Source organism: Papaver somniferum, chromosome 9, assembly GCF_003573695.1.
Source record: "Papaver somniferum cultivar HN1 chromosome 9, ASM357369v1, whole genome shotgun sequence".
Classification (NCBI taxonomy): domain Eukaryota; kingdom Viridiplantae; phylum Streptophyta; class Magnoliopsida; order Ranunculales; family Papaveraceae; genus Papaver; species Papaver somniferum.
In genome coordinates, this window is record NC_039366.1 from 86,088,531 (window position 1) to 86,115,278 (window position 26,748).

At 37.1% G+C, this 26,748-nt stretch overlaps 2 protein-coding genes across 3 annotated transcripts; one reads left to right on the top strand and one right to left on the bottom strand.

Annotated features, from left to right (window-relative positions):
• Window positions 1-6,788: 6,788 nt before the first annotated feature.
• On the top strand, window positions 6,789-10,281 carry LOC113310776 (UDP-sulfoquinovose synthase, chloroplastic-like). 2 transcript variants are annotated; one of them, XM_026559558.1, is made up of 3 exons: window positions 6,789-6,945; window positions 7,857-8,981; window positions 9,595-10,281. In XM_026559558.1, exons 2-3 carry the CDS (start codon window positions 7,917-7,919, stop codon window positions 9,994-9,996), a joined length of 1,467 nt encoding a protein of 488 aa, XP_026415343.1. In that variant the 5' UTR covers window positions 6,789-6,945; window positions 7,857-7,916; the 3' UTR covers window positions 9,997-10,281. The 2 variants fall into 2 exon arrangements, with proteins under 2 accessions (XP_026415343.1, XP_026415344.1); XM_026559559.1 differs by lacking the exon at window positions 6,789-6,945 and adding an exon at window positions 6,968-7,103.
• A 430-nt stretch (window positions 10,282-10,711) lies between these two features.
• On the bottom strand, window positions 10,712-14,055 carry LOC113307570. Its single transcript, XM_026556008.1, has 3 exons — window positions 13,576-14,055; window positions 11,939-12,266; window positions 10,712-11,209 (listed from the first exon to the last, which is right to left on the bottom strand). Exons 1-3 carry the CDS (start codon window positions 13,745-13,747, stop codon window positions 11,005-11,007), a joined length of 705 nt encoding a protein of 234 aa, XP_026411793.1. The 5' UTR covers window positions 13,748-14,055; the 3' UTR covers window positions 10,712-11,004.
• Window positions 14,056-26,748: the final 12,693 nt, after the last annotated feature.

Genomic DNA, 26,748 nt, shown 5'->3' on the forward strand with positions numbered 1-26,748 from the left:
AATGGACTTTTGACAAATACAAAAGTTAAGCCTATTATGTCAATTATTGATGGAAGATAGGTTAAAATCTTTTGTTTTCAAGGATCATGTCTATTGAATGTCGTTATGTGAACAGTGATGGAAAATAAAATGGATCCTTGTGTATTCCGCAGTAATTGATCTTTCCTGATCCATATTTTATGTATTACTGTGAGGCTCCGTAAAGTGTCTTATGTTGAGCGTTGAACGACCAAGTTGATTATTCTTATGATTAGCTATGTTGTTGTTCCGTGAGGTACTTTATGTCGAGCATTTTCAACTAAATTAATCATCTTGTTTGGTTATTTATTTGTTGCTCTGTAAGTTTTCTTATGTCGAGCACGACCAATTAAATTGATTACTTTTGTGATTAGTTTGATTGTGTATTTAGATTAGATTAATTATGGATTTTCTTGTGATTAATCTAATTGTATATTTTGAGTCTCCATAAGTTCACTTATATTGAGCATTTGTCGATTAAATTAATCATGGGTTCTCTGCGGCTAGTTTAATTGAATATTTTGTATTCAAATTCATACTTGTATGTGATTTGTTATGTCCAAAGAAATCCTTCTTTTCCTTCGAAATTAAGGTCGCTCTTGGTGTTCTCTCGGGAATGACATTTTATGGGGGAGAGTTCTTTTGAACTTGCGCTTAATTGCCAAATCTTTGTGGGGAGTGCGACTGTGGAATATTATAAGGGTTATCTTGTATCTTTACAAACTCCTTGATGAAAGCATTTAGCTTCGGCTTTATGATTGCATCTAAATAAGATGATATACTTTTGCTTTCTTTTGGTCAAAAAATGTCTCTTTCGGAAATTTCATTAGGATCCCGTTCTTGTACCTTTGCCAATTTTATTGACAAAAAGGGGGAGAATTAATATGTAGTTCACACTACAAATACATATGGTTTTCGGATCATTATGTAAGGGGGAGTGGTTTCCATGTGAGATGGAGTATTGACTAAGGGGGAGCGATACATATCACCATAGTATTGTTGTTGAAGTTGTGATACAATTGGACTTTGACGTTGTGTAATGATACTATGGCACTGTATAACAATGATTGAGGACTATTGTTTTCTTGTTGTTATAGCTACGGATTTTCAACAACGATGATACTAAACTTACAACCATTGGGATCATTGGAGTATTTGGACGTGACGAATATTTCGAGTAATGTTGAAGATTAGGCATGTGGAATAGGAGCTACAAAAGTTAATTTATTTATTTTTTGTATTCCATATGTATTAATAGTTTTATCACTAAAATTGACAAAGGGGGAGATTGTTAGAGCATTGCTCGGTCGAACTCGCATGCGTTGCTATCTCAAGCATGTTTGTCAATGTTAGTGATCAAAACTATAAGTCTTGATTTCTAGCCTATATAGCTAAAGGTCTCGGACTAGGATAGAAAGTGTAGTTGAGCTCAAGAATCCATGTCAATCATCATACAAGACAAAGGACTACTCAAGGAACTATTGGATCTTCATCGACTAAAAGGTATGTGGAGACTTGAACTTATCTGTCACTCAAAAGTCTATCCACTCTATCTCCTATTTTTGAGATAAAAGTCGTTTTGATATATAGACTTTCATTACACACATTTTCTATTTCGAGCTGAGTGTAACTCGCCTATCTATTTCTCGAAATATGTGTTGGTAAGCTTTTGCTTTAGCCAAATTCATCTTTACCTAGTGACGAATGTCATGTTATGTTTCAATCACTTTGGAAATTGCTCTGAAGAAAAAATGGTATGTGAATAACGGCTATATAATGTCCTCTGAGAATGTTTCAATGATTGAAATGAGAGTTTAGATTACATAACCATTGGTAGGATATAAGCATTGTTGTGGAAACACATATATGTATAAGTCCTTATTCCTTGAACCAAAGTCTGCGAACTTTGTTGATCAAGAGAAATGGAATGTGGCGTGAGCCAAGTCCGCGAACTGGCGAAAGTTCTCGACCCGAGAATTTCTGCTGGAGTTTGTGAACTCCTTCCGTGAGCTTAAGTCCGCGAACCCATTCCGCGAACTTGAGCAGTCTATATCTAAAATCGGTTGTTCTTGAACTCATGTTTATATAAACTAAGGAATGCTTTTTGCAAACCGTGGCTATAAAGTTCATGAACCGATTCGAGTGAATCAAAACCGTTTTTGCTTCGATTGTGTCTTGTGTAGTTACATAAGATCTAAGCAATTGAACAACTCTCTAACTAGTTCATTTGAGTCATTTGAATTAGTTATGGTGAAGAAGAATATGGTGGACCATTTGGTTAACTATTGTTGAACCAACAAATATTAATGTTTGGGAACGGCTACATAAACCCAAAATTGGACATTTCATTTGTGTGTAACAAGCTAAGTTTTCGATCCAACCGTTGAGAAATATTAGCTTGAATCTAATCAGGTTTCATCTAACGGTGAATATTGAATGCTTTGTTACCAAGCTAACATTGATTGCAAACCCTGATTTGAAAGACTATATAAAGGAGAACTCTAGCAACTGGGAAACCTAATCCACACACCTTATGTGTGATACTAGTTGCATAGCTAGAGTCGATTCTCCTTTAACCTTTGGTTTCTTCTTCTAAAACCAGGTTAACGGCTTAAAAACTTCATTGGGATTGTGAAGCCAGACCGATACTACTTTTCTTGTAGTTGTGTGATCTGATCTTGCATCTTCTATCGTTACCAGTACAATTGTAATAATTGGCTCGAGATTTATATCTCCGATATGCAAGATAAAAAAGTAATCACAAACACTTCGTCTCATCGTTTGTGATTCCACAATATCTTTTTTCGCTGCGTCGATAAGGATTATTGTGAGGTGATTGATAATACTAGGCTGTTCTTCGGGAATATAAGTTCGGTTTATCAATTGGTTCATGTTCACCTTGATTTATCAAAAGACGGAACAAAACTCGTAGGTATATTCGTGGGAGACGGATTTATCTATTACCGTAGACTTTTCTGTGTGATACAAATTTGTTTATTAAAGTCTTCGACTTTGGGTCGTAGCAACTCTTAGTTGTGGGTGAGATCAGCTAAGGGAATCAAGTACGTAGCATCTTGCTGGGATCAGAGACGTAGGAGCATAACTGTACCTTGGATCTGTGTGAGATTGATTGGGGTTCAACTACAATCCAAACCGAAGTTAGTTTGGAGTAGGCTAGTGTCTGTAGCGGCTTAATACAGTGTGTGTTCAATCTGGACTACGTCTCGGGGTTTTTCTGCATTTGCGGTTTCCTCGTTAACAAAATTCTGGTGTCTGTGTTATTTCTTTTCCGCATTATATTTTGTTATATAATTGATATCACAGGTTGTGTGTTGTTCAATCAATTAGAATATCCGACCTTTTGGTTGTTGATTTAAATTGATTGACACTTGGATATTGGTCTTTGGTACCATCCAAGTTATCTCTCTAGTATTTGATAAAGACTCGCAAATTTCTATTTGCTTGAGTATATATCAAATCGAGAGATTGAGATATAAACTCTTTGATATACTTTTTATCTAGATTGAGTCTGACTGTCTAGTTGATTCTCTAAAAAACATATTGGAGTTTGTCCATACAAATTGCTCAACGAAATATTGGGTGTAGTTATTGTACCCCCACTTTTTCATACTAGATGACATCTGTAGCAGTGGAGACCGACGAAGAAATAAACCTGTACACATCACTTCTTTTAGGTTTTAACTCATTTATGTACACAAAGAGTCTTGAGAAAACACACTTATTGCACTTACTTTTTATTGTTATTTGAAATACAACTTCCAAGCTTATTAGGAAGTTATCTATGGTCTAAAAAGAGATTGGACTCGAGACTTAAATCAGCCTTAAGACTACAAGGCTGCTAATAAGGAAACCAATTTGTTAAGAAATGTATCAATCCATGAGTTAGTGACTTAGTGGCGTTCTGTGTTATTTGGTTTTTGGTACTTAATAAATCAATATCTCTATTAGTAATGTTGCAAGACTATGAATTAGTGACGCATAATTTTCGTAATCCATAAAAATTGCACACAAATATTATCATTTAAGGATTAATTATACCAATTGGTTTTATTTAGATTATAAATTATATGCCTAAGTGTTGCGGTATATGAAAACGCAAACTAAGTAAAAAATTCAACAATATTTAAATATAGACTTTTACCGGTTTATAAATAAAAGTGTTATTTTTACTCGGTGCGCCCCATTAAAATTGGATGATGTCATTAAATGAAAGGTTAGATGTGTTAGGACCCTTTTTTCCCCTCCTATAAAGACCTTTTTGTGTTATTTTTCAAAATAATTTTGAGTGAGATACGAAAAAATTGGAAAAGGGACATGATATTTTCCAAAATCCAACTCCAAGTTTTTTACTGCCCTTAAAGACGTGTCTTCTCGTACCACTAAAAATTCACCAAAAAGTATTCAAATTTATTCAAGACTAAAATATGCTAAAAAAATCTAAAACTAAACTCGAAGTGAAATTTTAACTCGAAAAGAAATTAAAGAAGGAATGAAGTATTAGAATCGACCAATATTGATTAAGAGAGAAATAAGAACAGACAGTAAAAGAAAACAAAGAGATCTTGAAAGATAATAAGAGAATATTATTGATAGTGGATAAGCCGGTTCTCTACAAAGTATGAATAGTTTTTGGTTTTTCAGGAGTGTGGTTTTATAGTGAAGGAAACTTCACACGTTCCCAACCCACTCCTGTTATTTCTATCATTCCCTGAAGAATTGGTAAAACCCAAAACAACTTCCGACCGATCCACCACTGAACCAACGTTATAGGGAATGGGATTTTACCCGTTGGAAACTAATACCAAGTCTTTCCCTCGTTCACTTGATCCAAGTTAAGTCCCATGCAACTAACCTGGCAGCATCTCATGACTAAATCATGACCACCCAAATTGTATTTGTATAATACCACTTACATAACTGAATGCTTATGCCATTTGAATTTGGAAATATAACGCAAGTATTATGTATATAATATACTAGCAAAAATAATGCAAGTGGTGTGTGCAAAGAAGTGTCAACAATTATTTGTGATATTTTACCCTATGGTGCTTGACATTATTAGCGGGTTTTGTCCGTCAAAACCATGATTATTTACCGTTAGGCCGATTGGCCATTCGGTCCAACATGAAGATAAGAAGGTTTACTTCTTCAAGAAATTGTGAAAAAAATGGTAAGTAAAATTAAGACTATAGGCAACATAATAACTATTGCGTATTGGAGTGTATTTCCCACTTTGTAGAAAGACTGTGAATAAATATTTTAAGGATAGACCAAATTCTTTCTAAATAAATGCCTTGGAAGGCGATTGTTTTTAGGTGATTGCCTCCCCACTTTTTCATTCATTTTTTTACTTCTAGGTAAAGCTCCAAAGATACGTCGTCCCATCCAACCAGCTGAAGATGTGCTTCTTACACTATGTTTGTTTACTCCTGACTCATCTGAGTCGTCTGGATCTGAGTCATCTGGATCTGAGTGAAATCACCTGACTCATCTGGATCTGACTCAATATGTTTGTTTTGAGTCAGATCTGACTCATCTGACTCAAAAAACGTGAGTCAGTGGTTTGGTCCCGTGAGTCAGGGGTATTTTCTTACCTGACTCAAATGGGTCCGAGTCAGGGGTTATGTCTGAGTCATAAGTCGAGTCAGATCTGACTCAAAATGCAAAACAAACGGTCTGACTGCTGACTCGGCCCGAGTCAGAGGTTGACTCAGATCCAGACGCCGAGTCAGCTGCAAACAAACAAGATCTTAGTCTCTGCTTAGTGTTCAGTAAACTTTGAAAGGAAAAAAAAAAAACTTTGCCTTGGCACCAAATTCAATTTGGTGCCAAAAAAAATTGCTCAATTTGCTCATACTATTTCATTTTGAATGGGGACTTTCGTTCCATGGCCCTTGGTCTAAAGTTTTTTTTTCTTTTTTTTTTTTTTGAGCAAAGAATGGAATTTTCATTGAAAAAGAACCAACACAGTACAAACTGACTTACAGAAACAAAAGAAATCCTAAGCAAACTAGAGGTATATAGGTGTAGAATATGTGAACTTGGAGTTGAAATGAAGAGCATTTATAGGGTTTAAAATTTCTAGCCGTTGGATGATGAAAATTTCTGGTCGTTCAGATGTAGTCGTTGGCGTTTGATGTTCAACCGTCGGAGGATTAACACTACTCGCAGGCGGGTAAACTCAATCCGTCTGGAGGTTGTTCTTTTAGCAATTACATTTGCTAGTATCTTACTTGCTTTTAGCAGCTAAGATACTAACAATTACAATTGGAGGTCCTTCTAGCCAAATCCGACACCTGATGCTTGTCCTGGCTAGCTTTGCTAGTTTATCTGCCGCATTGTTACAAGACCTTTTTTGAAAAGTAACTTGACACGACTCTAATTTTTGAAAAAAAAATTGGCACTCTAGAATAATATTCTGATCTTTCCACTTGAAACCTTCAACACGACCATTACAACAGCTAATAACTAACCTATTATCCCCTTCTATAATGACTTTATGAAACTGCATTTCTTTGATCCAGTGTAAAGCTACGAGCAGCACCAATGCACCAATGCTTCTGCTATATAGTCTAAAGTCTAAACCTCTTGAAATGGGTTTGCACCAATTCTATATATCGTTGTTCCTAGCAGCAGCAGCACCACCGCCAAAAAGAAAAAAAAAATGTCGAGGCCCCCCCGGTTATTGGTCTCCGACTCTCCCGTGACGTGTTACAGACAAGTAAAAGGACAATTGTTGTTATCTGTAAATTTAAAATATCAACTATTATTGGGAGCTGAAGGAGAATATCCTCCATTGTTCTCTTCAAGGTTCCTTCTCTAAGTCCGTATTCTGCTGTTGCATTTAGATAATATTATAACTTTTCTTCCTAACCAGAATTTCCATTTTCAAGCGAACAAACATAGGTATACTTACTCATTCTCTATCTCTGTAACCAGTTTCTATAACCTAAAATCTTTTGTTTATATAGATTATTACGACTACTGGTTGAATTTCTTAGTTCTCTAGTGAAACAAAATGGGGTTTCTGTTTGACATCCTTTCTTGTAGTCCTTTTCCTCTTGGTGAGTTGTTTCAGATTGCGGCAAATTTGAGTTGTTTGGTTAAATTATCGAATCTAATAATGTGAGGACAGTAATGCTAATTTCTGTATACTGTTTTATTTGCTTAGTAAAGCTGACTGTGAGCTTATTTTAGTCCGTATCTAGATAATTAGGGTTTAGAATTAGGTAATTTGTGTGTAAGTGCTTTTAGTTTACAAAGTGAAGCAATATGGTATGGTTAATTAGGTTTCAGATTGAACTTCTGTGAGAAGTGTTGTAGTTGAAGAAGTTCAAATAATAATAGTTGCAACTGAACACGACATAATTTGGGTTATCTCATCTTTCACTTTGTAAGTCATTTGTTATGCTCTCGGTAACTCTCTTGTCGAATCAGCTACTTAATTATACACAAAGAAATAAGTCTTTGGGGTTTCTTTTCTTTTTATGAATCTCTACTTTTTTTTTCCTTCTTCTTTTATATAATCCGTAGTGTCAATTTTTGTTGATTCTTTTGGTAGGGTCTGTTCAAAATGAGTTTAAGCATCTCTCTTTACTTGCATTGAAATGGCCATACTTTTTGTTTATACGATGGGCTATTTCATTGTCAGAGGTGCTATATTGAATTAGGTTCTGAATACTTTTTCAGGAGAACAGAATGTCATTGGATGCCCTATTATAATCTGAAGCAATACTGTAGATTGTATTATCTTATTGTGCTTCTACGATGTGTAGAATCTGCATCTGAATCAGACGAATCTTATAATTTTTTTACAGGTGTTTACATCTTGAAATAAAGTTGGTATCAGTTCAGAGGTCAGATTAGTGAGCGGCAATATGGCACATTTGCTTTCAACGTGTTTCTATTCAAAGCTTTCAAGTGGTGCCACGTCTTGCTCTAAACCATCAACTCGATGTTCAGTAATCTATCCTACTTCTCTTACACTTAGAATTTCTCAATCTCCAATAAAAAAACTCATATCACATAGAGAAATCCCACCGAGAGGAAGATCTACCAGGCGTAGTAACAATATTATTACAGCAGCACTCCCTGTAAGCCAAGAAGCCAATACACAACCAAGCAACGGCTCCCACCTTACCTCCAAAGATTCCTCGAAGCGAAAGAGGGTGATGATTATTGGTGGTGATGGTTATTGTGGCTGGGCTACTGCCCTCCATCTGTCCAAAATGGATTACGAAGTCGCAATTGTTGACAACCTTGTCCGTCGCCTTTTTGACCATCAACTTGGCCTTGCCTCCCTTACCCCCATTGCATCCATTCATGACCGCATCCGTTGTTGGAAGTCTCTCACGGGTAAAGATATTGAGCTGTACATTGGCGACATATGTGATTTTGAATTCCTAACTGAGACCTTCAAATCATTTGAGCCTGATACTGTTGTTCACTTTGGTGAACAACGATCTGCCCCATACTCCATGATTGATCGTTCTAGAGCCGTGTTCACTCAGCATAACAATGTGATTGGAACCCTCAATGTTCTGTTTGCTATCAAGGAATTTAGAGAGGACTGTCATTTGGTGAAGCTTGGAACTATGGGGGAGTATGGAACTCCTAACATTGATATCGAGGAAGGATACATAACTATTACGCACAACGGAAGAGCAGATACTTTGCCTTATCCTAAGCAAGGAAGCTCATTCTACCACTTAAGTAAGGTCCATGATTCAAATAATATAGCATTTACTTGTAAAGCCTGGGGGATCAGAGCAACTGATTTGAACCAGGGTGTTGTTTATGGGGTGAGGACTGATGAAACTGAGATGCATGAAGTTCTCTGCAACAGATTAGATTATGACGCAGTATTTGGAACAGCATTGAATAGGTTTTGTGTTCAGGCTGCTGTCGGTCACCCGCTTACCGTGTATGGAAAAGGAGGCCAGGTAATTTACAGTAAATCACCCCAATTATAGGATCGATAGTCCTTTTTGATCTTCACATTGTCGTACTATGTAGTTTTAGAATGGGATTCTAAGAATAACCCACGTTTTTGGTACATGTCCTGGACAATATTACGCATCTTAAACAGTCAAAAAAATGTTGGAACTCAACATCTAGTGATAGCACCTTGGAAGATTTCCTTCGCCTCAATATTTTTGCATATAATGAATGAGCCATCTAATATATCATCCTACTTTTCAACTTCTGGGAAAATAGGATAGCAGCCACTAAAATCATGACATTTGTACTTTTGGTCTTTGTTTTTTATTTTTCCAAATGATGAGCATAGTATAATAATTTTTTGCTCTGCTTACGAGCCATGTAAAATGGGTAGGTGGCTTCTCCCTGGGTGTCTGTGTTTACTTACTTACATTAACTAGTCATCTGTGAATATGTTGAAAGTTTCTCTTTTAAAATAAGTTATAATTCTTGCTGTGCTTCCTGCATGTTTCTTGGTTTATGCGTTAATTGACCAATTCATTTTCTCTGTTTTCTTACAATATGAATAATACCATTGTTCATTTGTATTAATTCAAAATTCCTCTTCCAATTCAGACGCGTGGTTATCTTGATATAAGGGACACAGTGCAGTGTGTTGAACTTGCGATAGCAAACCCTGCGGAACCAGGTGAGTTCAGGGTTTTCAACCAGTTCACTGAGCAGTTCTCTGTCAACGACCTTGCTGCTCTCGTAACAAAAGCAGGGGAGAAGATTGGGTTGGATGTTTCTACCTTATCAGTGCCGAACCCTCGTGTGGAAGCTGAAGAACATTACTACAATGCTAAGCATACTAAGCTCGTCGAGCTAGGGCTCAAACCACACATCCTTTCTGACTCTCTTCTCGATTCATTGCTCAATTTTGCTGTCCAATACAAGGACCGTGTCGACAGAAAACAGATTATGCCCAGTGTTTCTTGGAAAAAAATAGGAGCTAAACCGAAGACAGTTGCAGCTTAATCATTTATGGGATCTGGTATTTGATATTTGCAATATAGAAGACAAAGAGGAAAGAATCACAGTGGTTAGTTTCATTGGAACCCAGTTGCTCAAATTTAGAGGGTGCTAATGCAGTGTCGAATCTAGGATAGATACATCAGCATTGTAAAATTATGAACTGAAAATTTCTAGTATCTTCATCTATGGTCTGCCAAAATTTTCACCAAGTCTGTTGATAAGATTGTCGAGGGTATTATATAATTAGTCTGTTTCTCTTCTTCTCCTTGTATCCATTTTTCTCTCTTTCTTCATCTTCCATCTTGTTTCAGTTATCGGATAGTGAAAATGTTGAGAGAAGCATTGCGTAGATTTAGATATGTATTGGGTGTTGCAAGATTTTGGTACAACAAATATCATCTGCGCCAATGAAAGTGATGATGGCGGTATAAAAGTTGAAGACTCTTATCTATGATTCATTTATTTATTTTATCCCACCCATTAATTTCTGAAATTGCAAAGGGACTCCGTTATCCCCATTTTTCCTAGTTCACCATCAGCAGCAGAAGCTCGAAAAACACCTAAGATAGTAACAGATATTGGAAAGAAAAAGTGGTCGGAGAAGGAAACGCTTTTCTGACCTTTGCTTGTAAAAGCCAGCTTCTAACTACACTTATGTCACAATAAAGAGGGGTTGGAAAAGGCAGAACTTAGGTGGAAAAGGCTTGTAAATACAACCTTAAGTTAACACGTGTCATGCTCCTTACAAGCTCACCAGCATTTTCAAACTAACTACAATATATATATATATATATTTGCGTCATCGAGATACTTTCTGTTGCAATACATTAATCACAAAAGCACCTATTGGTAAAAAAAAATACATTGCACCATATTCAATTTCTGGTGAAGCAACACAATTTCACCCATACAAGAAATACCATCTTCCCGTCAGCTGATGTTTCTTGATTTTACGCTCCACCATGTATTTGATTAAGAGAGGAATAGTTTGGGAAAAGAACTGACACGTCCTCACATGCCAATGAGTTTCCTGTGCAGATGCTCTCCAATTGAATTCTCATCATGATCGTGATCATGAAATAAGAGTGTCAGAATTCCAACTAAACAGAGTACAGACCCTACAAGAAGCTTGTCGTAACGCTCTACCCAGTGAAACTTTAGCTGACTAGCGCCATAGAATGACAAAGCTACCAGCGAGGTCATCACGGTTATAGTGCTGCACATTTACATGATACAATTAAAGAACACAATCATATAAACACTTACAGTTGGGGTTACAGCATGACTCCATGCTGCAGGTTTTTAAGTAGAGATAATCTTACTCCCTAGGCCCCAATTTAGAATATAGTGATCTACAAACATCCTCACTGAAGATCAGTGTATGTCATAGCTCTTAACACCATCAAAATTTCATTATAAATCAACAGCCATAAAAAGATGGCTTCATTGATGCTGAGGGGGTTATAACTGTTGCAAAAAGCTAATTTTTGAACAATCAACCAAGCAAGGAGAACATCACCCAAAAGCTCTTGGATCATCTCCAGATGTTCCCAGACAAACAAGTGGTATGCTAAAGTAATGAGCAATAACCTCTTCAGATGAATATATAGAAATGGGAAACAGACAACATTCAATATGTAGGCATGTGAGTCCTATCCAACTCACGAAAAAACACTTTTGAGCAGTTAGTTCTGCAATCAGAACTTTAATTACCAAACTATTATGTAAAATAATGAAATATTGAAAATCCTAAATTCGGGCTTACTGATCTCTAAACCTAGAGGCATGGTACTCCTTCATAACAGCCAGTGTCTCCGCAAAGGTTTTATAGTCAAGTGGTCTCGACCAGCGAATTCTCCAAGTTCTAGTGGTGGATGAAATAATTTCATTCCTTACAGAGCATGTAAACCTATGTTAGAAATATGAGATAATTGAGTAGAATTACCTAAATAGCAGCACGATGATGGCGAGTACCATCATGGAGGATGAGTTTCCAACTGCGAGAAATACTGGAAGTGTGGTTGCACAGGGTGACAATGCAGGAACAAGGACAAGACCAGCTACAGCCATTTTCTCCATGGGAGGATTGTGTGCGTGACAGTGTCCACCCTTTCCACGTAAATACAGCAAAATGTAACTACCCCCAAGAATAACAAGCAAAAGAGAAGCAAGTTTATGCACTGTGTCTTCACTCGCAATGGTATTCGCCATAGTTATCGCTGTTATACCAAGAAGTGAAGTTGAAAGAACATGCAAAACTGCTCCAAATGCAGCTGCAAAAGGAAAGAATAAAAGACAAAAATCAGTATTTCTAAGCAAATAGCAATATTTTTTTAGCAAAATCACTAGGTATATTGTCTAAAATATTAAGTTCCAACTTGCAACATCCATGAACAGTAACAAATTGAGAAATTTGACAGTCACTGATTCTGAATGCCAAGCCGCAGAAGTTTTTGAAAAAGGAAATGTAAAGTGTAAGAAGTAGCCTCAAGACTCCAGAGCAAGAAGAAAAAACTAGGAGTGGAATATGGAGTGGCCCTTTTAGACCAAGAAGAATTCCTGCACCCTTTTTTCCGTCTACAGACTAGATATCTTGTAGTTTTGACTTGCAAATAAAATTTAAAAAAATAGTCATAACCCTTGGGTTACTTTATATGAAAATCATAGACACCGCAAACATCATTGAGTACAAAAAGCGGCTCTTGTTTTTATCATATTCCCATAGGAAAAATGATGCATTTGCGATCTAGCGAATTTGTCCATCGAGATAATCATGGTTTTTAATTTAACATGCTAAAAGGATATCGCTAAACAAGATGTGACAAACAAGATAACCACAATGCAAGTTAACTTTTAAGAGCATGTTCCAACTTCTTAAATCTTTATCTTTGTGTAATAAATAGAATCCTAGTTTTATCTTTGTGTAACAAATAGAACCCTAGTTTCTATAAGGATCCGAAGATGGTGGTGTGGTATGTCTAAGCTAATGATAGGGAAGACAGATCATGGTGTGGCATAGCCATGTTTTCATCTTATATGCTCACGTTAGGATGAAAATTAGCTTCTCAGTACTCATCCATCAACTTTCAATTATGTTAATGTTACTTCTGAATACGCATTGAATTCGAAAAAACCAACCCTAAGAGGTATGAGAAAAGTTACTAGAAAAAACTCAATTCACTTGCTAGTTTATGCCAGCACTGTTTAAGATGACTGCATGAAGAAAAATCTGAAAGAATTAACCATCCGAGCTTAAACGACACCTTCTACCATGAACTACACTGTCTAATGATGCTTATAATAATTACACAAACATCAGAAAAAGAAACTGTGGCAACTAGCAATATGGCAATACAAAAGGAGTTAATACCAATTTGGGTAACCTAGAAAACTACAATGCATTCAAATCCAAACAACTATAGCATCTTAAACAATGCAGTACTCGCTTTTGCTTCTAATTCTCTATAAATTCCTGTCAAAAATACCAACAAACACGGAACGCAGCGGTAGAGTTACAATTTCTTTAATATTTGCTTCTCAAGATTTAGGACTTAATAATATACACGGTGGATGAAAACTTACTAACGATAAGAGTCCTGGAAAGAGTCCATTTCTGAGCACGACCAACAATGGAGAAAGGCAACCAATGAGTCGGAATGAAGGAGTGAAGAAGAGAAACAGTTGCTATACCACCGATCGTTGATACATCTTTTGCACTGAAACTCTCCATTTCATTTAAATTTAGCCCCCTCATGCTTGCTTATTCAGATCTAAGAAACTTTAATTTATCGAAAGGAAATTGGGTTTCTTTTTTAGGAGTAGACAAAAATTGGTAAAATCTGTGAAGAAGGTCAGTAACTTTTACCCAATGAGATCGAAACAAAGGACCAAGAGACGATTCAGCTATAATTGAGTGTTCACTGGTACCCAATTAGTTGAGACGTGAGAGAGAGAGGCAGAATTCCTATCAAGGGTTTTCGGTTGTGTGTAAAATGAATATCAACTCTCACCGTCACCAGGTCCAACGCCATAGTCCATACAGGGAAATTATGACGATGGTTGTTATAAGAGCTAGCACTGTGGTGGAGGATATCCTTCCCTATCCCTCGTATGTAGGGAAGGGATGGCACAAGGAAGCCAACCTTGCTATGGTGGCGTAGCATCCCTTCCCTACATGATACGGTTACTGAGTAGCCGTGTTGTAGGTGTTAGTCATCAGAAGTGCGCTCGGGCTCCCAGTTTTTCTTCTTCCTTCTTTTTCTTCTTCTCTATTTTTCTCCTTTCCACACCATAATTTGATTTGAAGACCCTCTGGTGCGATTCAAGAGTTAAGATTCAATGGGTTTGTTCCTTAGTATACGGTGAAGCATTTGCCTATTTCAATTTCGTGTTTCATCAACTAAATCGTTCAAGGTGAGTGTTTTAAATTTTAGGGTTTAAATTTAATTTCAGTCTGATTATGATTAAATTGGAGATGTTAGGTTCATTAAAAAGCTTCCTTGTATGTTGTTTGATCGTTTGACACATTGTTGATTGAATTTATATATATTATTGATTGAATCAAAGTGGTTGTTGTTTATGAATGATTGTTGATATAGATATGGTATTATTATTCATAATTTTTGATTGATGGATGATTAAATGAATAGGTATTATATCTAAGGCATTGTTGGCGGAGAGATTGTATTTGGATGGATAATTTATGATTGAATTATTATTTTGTTCTTGTTTGATACATTATTTTGTACAATATATATGCATATGCATTGTAGAATTTTAGAATAAAATGGATTTTTTTGTGATGATTTTGTGTCCATCTGTGTTGTAGATGTACTCCGCTGATTTTCCACGACTCATGAATGAAAGAATTCCGGTTTCTTCTAAACAACATAGTGATCATAAACTGAAAATCCCAATCTCGACAGATGAGAAGCAGTTAGCTCTTAAACATCGAAGTAGTGTAAGCCTACTTCATGAAAAGTATATCGCCGTTTGTAAATTTCCACATGCTAGACAACTTGTAGAAGACTGTATGTTTAGTTCAATCTTCAAGATAATTATCCGAAATTACAAGACAACTGCATAACTACTGGTATATTTGAAAGGTGGTGGCATACAACCAATACATTTCACTTCCCTAGTTTTGAAATTGGGTTTACCCCATTAGACTTCACTCAAATTACCGGAATTCCAATTGGGCGAGGAAATAGCATAACATTGGAAGAAATTAGTATGGACCGACTGAATCAGATTGCTCCCAAAACCATAGATTGTTTGCTCCCATATATTAACGCACACTGTACAACAAGAAGAAAGAAAGGAGATGAAGCAATGGTGTTTCATGGAATATAAGAAGTTAGACAAGAAAACATTATCGAGTTGAGAGTTAAAATTCTGGATAGAGGCAAGGCGATCAAGAAGAGTTTGATTAAAACGTTTCTTGACCATAGACTCGGCTTAGATAACATTGTTCTTGAACAAGAGCAAATTGCAAGATGGTTTCTGATTTGGTGTTTTGGGAATATCCTTTTCCCAAACAAGAACAATGTTATTGAGATTAAATGGCTTAGTATAATGATGGATTTAGATGTGCTGAGGCATTATGATTGGGGTTCGGCTTTGTACGGTAGTATGTTATGGGGCTTGAGTACTGGAGTAACGTGCAACAAGCCTGACTTGCAGTTCTTTTCGTATCCATTGATGGTAAAAATTCATACCCACTTGTAATCTTACTTTCCTTACTTATGTTTTATTTGTGATTGTATAATGCAAATAATTAGTTGTTAATAATAACTAATATTATTGCATCCTTGGTTTTGGGAAAATTTTGCGATGTCTATTTCCCTATACAAAGGCGGAGAATGAAAATATGGATCTGTGGCCAGCGGGTAGGTTATATGATGGATACCAAAGAGAAAGTAAAAGAGGCGGACAGAATGATACAGGAACCCATTCAGTGATTCAGGGGCGTTACCAGATTGATAACTTTCCATTTGATTGTGTAGTATGGTCGCGATGGGAGGATAGTGAATGGAAGACTAAGCCCGAGGTGGAAGAGGCTAAACAAATGTCTGTAACACGGAGGGTCTTTTACGATCCATTTGGTCACAATGTCTTGTACCTGGGCGAACGGTGTCTCAAACAAATTCTTGGTATGACAGTAATACTGTGCAACCTCCTGATTTAATAGTACAAATCAACAATGACTATTTGTACACCAACAATGAACTTAATTCCTTGGATCATGTTGAAGTACCCGATCATGAGTATAAGTTGTGGTGGAAGGAGAAGTCAGTTGGTAAGTACTCAGGTGCAATTGTACATGAATAAAACAAGAATTTATATGGTACGCAGGATAATGATGCTTATGTACGCAAACCAGCACCGCAACGAAAAAGCAGATACACTGAAGCTTTGGTGCCCGTCGATCGTCATCTCTTCCCATATCCAACAAAAAATCTTACAGGTCGAGTATGCAGCCCTAATTTTGAAGCGGTTCATATTCCTATAATCCTATTGGAATGGAGTATTTGGGGGAGTATCCATAACCCAATTATAATGTCAATCTGGGTACAACTGTGAGTATCGTATGTCCATTATTTGTTATATATTCTACTTGTGAAAAAAATATTAACTCATCTCGTTCTCTGCTTCCTTTTTTGCGGCTGATTCTCCGACATTGTTGAGCAAAACAAAATTTAAATGTATTACTTAAACAAAAAAAAAATGGAGAGATTTTAGTGAAGAAATCAATTGATGTAAGAAGAAGAAATTGATTTGGTGTGGTTTGAGTAGAGAATTAGAGTGGTATTTATAGAAGATTTTGAAAAAATGACCGTTGGGATCCGACGGTGGAGAAGATAGAGTCGTTATTAATGATGGATGGTTAGGATCGGGTGTGACAGAGGTGTAAACGAAAAAGGTCAAGCAAATATTATTTCTGAAACGGATACTGAGTAGCCGTGTAAAGAGCTACGGCTACTGAGTAGCCGTATCAACGGTAATACGGCTATTCAGTATCCGTAAAACATAATTTCACACAGCTACTGAGTAGCCGTGTGATTTCCCTTCCCTATAGGCGGGATCAGAGGTGATCCTCCATGTAGGGAAGAGAGTTAATATCCCTACTCATGTAGGGATTTGGGAAACCATAGAGGTTGGAATTTTGGTTTTTTGAGGGAAATTGAGGGATAGGGAGGGGATGAACCCCTCCATAGTGCTAGCTCTAAGGGGAATAGATTTTGCTAACCATGGGATTGGATTGGTAATGTACCGTTGACCTCAGTTAAAGTGATAGGATGGATTGGATTGGTCATGTACCGTTGACCTAAGTCAAAGTACTAGGAAATCAAATCAAGGTGTCCTCCTGTCATAGCACGACAATACAGTTGGGTGCCTCAATCGATAAAAGTGGGTGCGAATAGTATAAGTGTTCCGTACAGTTTAATTAGTGGTTAATCTAGTTATTAATTATTGTAGTAGACGTTTAATTAAGTAGTAATTAGTGTTAGCAGCGGACGGTTGTGATGTATCCGGATCTCGTTTAGGGTTTTGTGAGGGTTATTTATTTGGTCATTGTATCTCCTTGTTGTTTATGAAATGAAAAGATAAGAGAGGCGGTTATTATAGTAGATTTGTTCTTCTAGTCCTGTTAGGGTTCTTACCAGTTGCTATTAACATAACAATTGGTATCAGAGCTGGTTTGATCCACCACGACAAGACCCAATTTTCGAGATGTTGAGAAGAGTTTTGGTAATCATTCAAAAGAAATGAAAGCTTTATTCACCAAGATGGTAGAGGAAGTCTCGTCACTTTCATTTATTGCTTCCAAGGAGGCTGAAGAACGTACAACATCCATTAAGAGGACAGAAGAGATGATGAGCAGTATTAAAGATATTTCTCAACAAAACACCACCATACAATCTGCGCTTCTGCAATTATTGAGAAAAGACAAGGATAAGGAGAGAGAGATGGAGTCTGAAGCACAAGAGCGTGAATCACATAATGGTGAATCACACAGACGTCACAGAATACAGTACAAAAATGATTCCCACATACCCCCAAAGCTGGACTTTCCAAGGTTTGACGGAGACAACCCAAGAGGTTGGATCAGAAAGTGTGAAAGGTTCTTCTCAATAAAGGATGTTTAAGAATCAGAGAAGGTAGACACTGCTTCTCTTTATCTAGAGGGTAAAACCCATTCATGGTTTTGGGACTACCAGATAGGTAAAGGATACATCTCTTGGTCTCAATTTTCTTTAGCTATTTGTGCTCGTTTTGAAGATTTAGCAAATGATAATTAGGTAGGCATGTTTAATAAATCGATACAAATTGCCTATGTGGAAGAATATTATGAAAAGTTTGAAGCATTAAAGGCTGTCATGCTTAGTGAGAACCCACACTTACAGAAGCATATTTTGTTTTGAGTTTTTTAAGTGGCTTAAAGGAAGAAATCAAAAACACCATCCAGATGTTTAAACCTACAACATTATCAGAAGCTTTCCACCTAGCTAAATTGCAAGAGCTCTCTATTGATGGCCAACAAAAGAGAAGCAAACCTACTTTTAAGCTTCAACCCACCACCACTCACTTTACATCAAGTTCTAAACACAACCCCATAGTCACAGCAAAACCTTCATTCACTAAACCACCCCTTCCATCAAGAAACAACAATTCAAAACCTAATTATCTCCCCATCAAGAGATTGTCTTATGAGCAAGTACATGACAGAAGGAAGAAGGGTCTGTGTTTCAATTGCGATGAACAATATTTGCCAGGACATAAATGTAAGCAGTTGTTCATGTTACTAGCTGAAGAAGTTGATAGTGATGATGAACCAGAAGTAGAACAACATGAGGAGGAAGATAAGGCTGAAGGTTCACCAGTTGAATCAGACATGGAGATTTCACTACATGCCTTAACTGGAAGTTTTAGTAGTGAAACAATCAGGATACCTGGTTTTCTTAAAAAGAAGTTCATCTCTGTCTTGGTTGATAATGGTAACACACATAGTTTCATTGACACAAAATTGGCCCAACAGCTTGAATGCAAGGTTGAACCCACTGCTCAACTCTTAGTAACAGTGGCAAATGGGGATAAAACCATCAGTTCAGGCGTATGTAATCAGCTCCAATGGTCTATGCAAGGGACCAAATTCTCTGGGGAACTGAGATTGCTACCACTTGGAGGATGTGATATGGTATTGGGAGCTGATTGGCTCAGGAAGCTGGGGGATGTAACCTTCAACTTTGAGAAACTATGTATCAGCTTTACACATCAAGGGAAGAAGGTCACCGTAACTGGAGCTAGGGAAGGTCCTACCCTGAAGATGATTAGCACAATTGCAATGAAGAAATTCTTTAAGAAGAACACATACGGCATTTTTGGTCAGTTATTCTCTATATCTTCATCTACATCTCTAACCCCCACTCCACCATCTACTCCCATCCAAAACATTATGGAGGAATTCTCAGATGTTTTTCAAGAACCAAAAAACCTACCACCTCAAAGGTCCCTTGACCACACCATCCCACTAATGCCTAACTCAGTACCCCCAAACTAGAGACCCTAAAGATGCCCTTATGTGCAAAAGTCAGTAGTTGAAACTCTGGTTAAATAAATGAAGAGTGTTGGTATCATACAGGCAAGTCATAGTCCCTTTTCCTCTCCAATTTTGCTAGTTAAAAAGAAGGACAACTCCTGGAGGTTCTGTGTGGATTACAGAAAGATCAATGAGATAACAATCAAAGATAAAATTTCCAATTCCAGTGATAGATGAGCTTCTTGATGAGTTATATGGGTCAGTAGTGTTCACTAAGCTGGACTTGAGATTTGGGTACCATCAGATAAGAATGTTTGGTCCTGACATACATAAAACAACATTCAGGACACATGAAGGGCATTATGAATTCAAGGTAATACCCTTTGGGATTACCAATGCTCCAGCCACTTTCCAAGCCTTGATGAATGAGATTTTTAAGCCCTTCCTTAGAAAATTTGTGCTAGTATTGTTTGATAATATCCTGATCTACAATAAATCACCTGAAAAACATGAAGAGCACTTGAGATTAGTCTTGTACTTTTTAAGACAACATGATATATTTGCCAAGAAATCAAAGTGCTGCTTTGCACAAAGTGAGCTAGAATATTTGGGACATCTCATCACATCAGAGGGAATGTCAGCAGATCCATCTAAGATTGTTAGCATGATATCCTGGCCAACTCCAAAGTCATTAAAAGAGTTAAGGGGATTTCTAGGCTTAACTGGATATTACAGGAAGTTTATGAAAGGATATGGAGTTATTTGCAAACCATTAATTGACTTACTCAAGAAGAATGCTTTTGTTTGGTCTAGCTCAGCTGACAAAGCATTTGCTGAATTGAAAAAAGCAATGAGCAGCACTCTTGTATTGGCTTTACCTGATTTCTCAAAGTATTTTATCTTGGAAACTGATGCTTGTGCAAGAGGTGTAGGGGCAGTGCTCATGCAAGAAGGCAAACCCATAGCCTATTTCAATAAACCACTCAGTCTCAGATCATTAAGCTTGTCCACTTATGAAAAGGAACTGTTGGCCATTGTAATGGCAGACACTAAATGGAGAAACTACTTGATGTGCAACCACTTCACAATCCATACTGATCAACAGAGCATAAAGTACTTCTTGGAGTAAAGAATGACTACTGCTCTACAACAAAAATGGTTGATGAAGCTGCTAGGATTTGATTATGACATCAAATATAAAAAAATGAGGGAAAATAAAGTTGTTGATGCTCTTTCCAGGATACCAACTTCTTCATGTCAAGCCATCTCCACTACAAGACCAGCACGGGCATTGGAGGTTATCAAGAGTTGTGAACTAGATGAGGTATCTCAGGACATCATCACCAAATGCTTATTGTCTCCTACAACCATGAAGGACTACACTTACACTGAAGGAGTTTTGAGGTACAAATCTAGAACTTATGTGGGGAGCAACAATTGTGTGAGACGAATGGTACTCTTTTCACTCCACTCATCTTCAGTTGGGAGACATTCATGTATTCAGGGAAGCTACCAAAGGGCCAAGACATACTTCAGTTTGCCAGGAATGAGATCTGAAATCATTGAACTGGTTGCTTCATGTGATGTGTGCCAAAGAAACAAGGTGGAGAATGCTCATCCAGTAGGACTTCTACAGCCACTGCCTATCCCAGAACATGCCTGGAAACATAAATCCATGGCCTTCACAGAGGTATTGCCAAAGTCCAACAGGAAGGATGTGATTATGGTCATTGTGGATAGGCTAACTAAATACAGACACTTCATTGCTCTAAGTCACCCTTTCACTGCAGCAACAGTGGCACATGAATTCCTAAGTCAGGTATTCAAACTCCATGGGTTACCTGCCACTATCACATCAGACAGGGACAAGATTTTCACCAGCAACTTCTGGCAGGATCTATTCAAGGTCATTGGCACCACCCTACAACTCAGCACTGCCTACCATCCACAGACTGATGGACAGACAGAAAGGGTAAATGCTTGTTTAGAGACTTATCTCAGGTGCATGACAGGTCACAAGCCTAAGGATTGGAGAAAATGGTTACCACTGGCAGAATGGTGGTTTAACTCTAATTATCATACTAGCTTGCACACTTCTCCCTTCAAGGCATTATATGGTTTATCTTAGGCTCCAATCCTACATGCAAACTGTTAGAGCATAGCTCGGTCAACCTCGCATGCGTTGTTATCTCAAGCATGTTTGTCAATGTTAGTGATCAAAACTATAAGTCTTGATTTCTAGTCTACATAGCTAAGTCTCGGACTAGGATAGAAAAGTGTAGTTGAGATCTAGGACTTCATGACGATTCATCATACAACGACGAAGATCTATACAAGGAACCGTGGAACTTCATCAACAAAAAGGTATGTGGAGACTTGAACTTATGTATCACTCAAAAGTCTATCTCTTCTATATCCTACTTCTTATGAGACAAAAATCGTATGTTATATAAACTAGATCATACACATTTGATATTTCGAGCTGAGCATTCATTGCTTATCTTTTATCTCGAAATCGTGTGTTGGTAAAGCGTTTCACTTTGATCAAGTTTATCTTCACCTAGTGACGAAAGTCATGAAAAGTTTCAATCACTTTGAGAATTGCTCTGACGTGATTCGGTCTGTGAATAACGGCTATATAGCGTCCTCTGAGAATTTATCAATGATTGAAATGAGAGTTTATATTACATAACCATGTATTCCTTGAACCGAAGTTTTCGAACTTTGTTGATCAAGAGAAATCGGGAGGATTATGGAATTGGCTTTCCAAGTCCGCGAACTGTCGGAAGTTCTCGACCGAGAATTTCTGCTGGGATTTTCCAAAACTCGTTTGTGTGCTAAGTCCGCGAACTCAGTCCTCGAACCCAGTCCACGAACTGGAGGAAGTTCTCTTTCCGAGAATTTCTGCCGAGTTTGGAAAACTCAACCGATTAACTTAAGTCCGCGAACTTGTTTGTGAACTAAAGAGGTTATGATCTAAAGATGTGTTGTGAACATGAAACATTAAATTACTAAGGAATGCTTTATGCAAACCGTGGCTATAATGTTCATGAGCCAATTCAATCGAATCGAATCATCTTTGTTTCAATTGTGTCTTGTCTAGTTACATAAGATCTCATAGCAATTGAACAACTCTTTAACTAGTTCATTTGAGTCAATTGAACTAGTTATGGTGAAGAAGAACAAGGTTAATATGAAATTCTCATATGGTTAACCTTTTGGTTTACTATGTTGAACCAACATACACGTACACGTTTGGGCATGGTTTTCACGAACCCAGTAAACGTCTACCCAAGTGTGTGTGACAAGCTAAGTTTTCGATCTAACGGTTGAGAAATATTAGCTTGAATCTAAATCAGGTTTTCATCTAACGGTGAATAAGGATTGCTTTGTAACTAAGGAAAAACCCTGATTTGAAGGCTATATAAAGGAGACATCTAGCATTGTGCAAAACTAATCCCCACGCGTCTCTGTGCTACTAATGCGCCCGTTAGAGTGGATCAACATTAACCTTTGATTTTCTTCTCTAAAATCAGGTTAACGACTTAAAGACTTCATTGGGATTGTGAAGCCAGACCGATACTACTTTATCGTAGTTGTGTGATCTGATCTTGCATCTTCTATCGTACGAGTACAATCGATTGATTGACTTGAAATCGTGAGAGTTCTCCGATATGCAAGATAAAGAAGTCACAAACATCTTCGTCTCACTGTTTGTGATTCCTCGACAATCCGCTTGTGTAGTCATGAAGGATTGTAGAGAGGTGATTGATTAATCTAGGTTGTTCTTCGGGAATATAAGGCTGGATTATCAATTGGTTCATGTTACCTTGATTTTGTATCTAAAGACGGAACAAAACCTAGGGTTTATCTGTGGGAGACAAAGTTATCCTCTTATAGACTTTTATGTGTGAGACAGATCTGTTTATTATCAAGTCTGTGATTTTGGTTTACAGCAACTCTTGGTTGTGGGTGAGATCAGCTAAGGGAATCAAGTGCGCAGTATCCTGCTGAGATCAGAGGCGTAGTAGTACAACTGTACCTTGGATCGATGGGAGACTGATTGGGGTTCAACTATAGTCCAGTCCGAAGTTAGTTTGCAGTAGGCTAGTGTCTGTAGCGGCTTAATACAGTGTGTATTCAATCTGGACTAGGTCCCGGGGTTTTTCTGCATTTGCGGTTTCCTGGTTAACAAAATTTATGGTGTTTGTGTTATTTCTTTTCCGCATTATATTTTATATAATTGAAATAATACAAGTTGTGCGTTCGTGATCATCAATTGGAAATCCAATCTTTGGTTGTTGATTGATATTGATTGATCCTTGGACATTGGTCTTTGGTACCGTCCAAGTATTCCTTGTATTTGATAAAGACTCACTATTGTTTTTAGCTTGAGTAAAAACCAAATCAACAGAGAGATATTAACTCCTTGAGATACTCTTATCTAGATTGAGTCTGACTGTCTAGTTGATTCTCTAGCAAAGTATTTCGGAGTTAGTACATACAGATTGCTAATCGAAATATTGGGTGGTGTTGTTAGACCCCCGCTTTTTCAATTGGTATCAGAGCAGGCAAACACGTTTAAGACCTCATCAGTCTGTGTTTGAAGCGATCTGACTCTATGGGCAAGAGTATTATCTCTGATAATGCAACATCAGTTCAACGCTATTCAGATAAGCTTCAGAGATATGAAACCTTTGAGAAAAACTCATCCTCATCCTCTTCTGCCAAATATGCATTCAACTGGAAAAAATCTCTTGATAAACAGTTGGATGATCTTTCAGATGACAGTGATTCAGAAGAAGAACATAGTCTTGATGAGGCAGTTTCTCAATACATCAAGTTGTTTAATCATGAATTGAAGGAAACAAGGACAACTACTTGCTTGAGAAAGTATATGAGTCCTCTCTGTCAAGAAATCAGAAAGTTGAGAAAACTCTTCAAAGGTTATGATGGTGGATACAAACTGCTACAATCTACCGTTAAAGATCATGAAAAAGAGGTTCGCTCAAAAAAATCTGAATGTGATAATCTTCTTCGTAACCTCTATATATTAAAAGAGAGGGTTTCCGAAAGTGAAGCAAGATGTGAATCTCAACAGAAGTGTTTCAATGACAAAGAACACAGTTTTATTATCAGAGAGAAATCCTTGGAAACCAAACTCACTGCTGCTCTTAATAAGGTAAAATCATTGGAAGAGAATCTAAATATGTTCGGTTCTAGCTCTACAAAACTGTTTTCTATGCTGGGAGCCTGTAAAGAACATCATGATAAACGTGGTCTGGGATATAAAAGAATAGATACTCCTAACAGTGGTAAGACTAAGTTTGTTAAAGTTGTTAATATTTCTCCATGTGAAGAACCTGTGTCAGCTTGTAAAAACAAGGAGTCTACTTCTTCTAAAACTGCTCAAAAGAGAACTACTAAACGTATGTCCTTCAATTGTTATTACTGCGGAAACAAAGGACACTCTGATCGAAGGTTTCTCCTTCGGATTAGGAATGAAAAACTTCACAACATTCTTACTTGGATGTCCAAAGAAGTTTTTAAACCTATATCACATATTGGAATCATTCCTAGGACATACTGTGATAGGGATTTTCCTAATTATGCATTCAAACCGAAGGATACCTGCGATGGTGGAAGGAAAAACAACAAAAGTGTGACAGGTGTTGTAAATCAGTATGAAAGGAGAAAAAGGAACATGAGAAAGAAAAACAAGTCAAGTTCCTCTAATGTTCTCAAAAAGGACTGTGAATCCAAGACTTCCAATTCAGACTTCTTACATGTAAACAATCGAGTCTATGATCTGAAGATTCACATTAACAGACTGAGACGGAATATCAAGAAAACATGGAATGTTGTTAACCCATGTACTTCTAAATCTTCTCTTGATAATACTTATTCAACTAAAACAGGTAGTTTGTTAAATACCGATGAAAAGGAAAAAGAAGAAGTAAACAATGATGAGCAAGATGCTCATCCTATTACACCCTGACATGTTCATGTTGCATCTCTTTTTAATTTTTATCCTGTTAAAAAGGGATGCTCTTGATTCTCAGGATTTTTCGTCTTGAGAAAGTTGTCAGGATTGTACTGCATTCGTTGTTACTTTATTCCATTTGCTCCTCAACATCTATTTCTTTTATTTTGGGCTTCCTGGTTTATCATAGGATTGTTTCTCTAGTACACGCACCAACCCTCACGAACGTCATGTTTTCTAGGGTTTGACGGAATTCCTTATATATATATTGTGTTCCAAAGGTGCAAAAAGATTTTCTAAAAGTCTTTTTGGTGCACAATGGAGGGAATCAACAAGGTTGATGATGTTGAGCTATGTCCTATTGATATCTCATGCTTTCATGCACTTGATCATGAAAACGAAGACAAACTGCCAGTTCAGATTTCTTCACAATTGGTAGGAAATATTCTTGGAGATTTTAAGGTCGTTCGCGAACAACTTGGTATCGCAACACAGAATCTAGACTACCTAAAAGACGAACTAAGGAAGGCAACTTAGGAACTCGTTCTTGTTCAGTCCCTGGTTGCAGACATGATTTAGCTTTTCGTCTGATCTTGGTTCTAGTTATATACCTAGTAAGTCTTCTTTTTGGATTAGTTGGAAGAATAACTAGTGCTTTGAATAACGATGATTGTGACTACACGTAGCTATTTTTGTTTTCATCTTCTTATGTTATTTTTTTTTAGGTTTATTGGTTATTAAATTCTAAAAATATTTGGAGGATGATGTTTATTGTAGTATTTTAATGGTTTGTGATATTGCAATATTTTTATGGGATATGTATTGTTTACGTCCGTGAACTTGAAGGTCCCATATTTCAGTCAAAAGTAAAGTCGTTCGTAAATCGGTATTCGTATTGATGAAAGGAAGAATGGACTTTTGACACATACAAAAGTTAATCCTATGTAATCATTAATTTGATGGAAAATAGGATAAAATCTTTTGTTCAATAAGGATGAATTCTATTATGTCGTTATGATGGAAAATAGAATAGATCCTTGTATGTTATCCACGGTATTGATCTTCATTGATCCATTTTATTATGTTTTACCGTGAAGGCTCCATTGTGTGTCTTATGTTGAGCACCTTACAACTAAGTCGATTTACCTTGGCTTTGTTGGTTGTTCCATAAGATGTTATATGTCGAGCATTAAGAACTAAATTAATCAACTAGTTTGGTTATTTAGTTTGT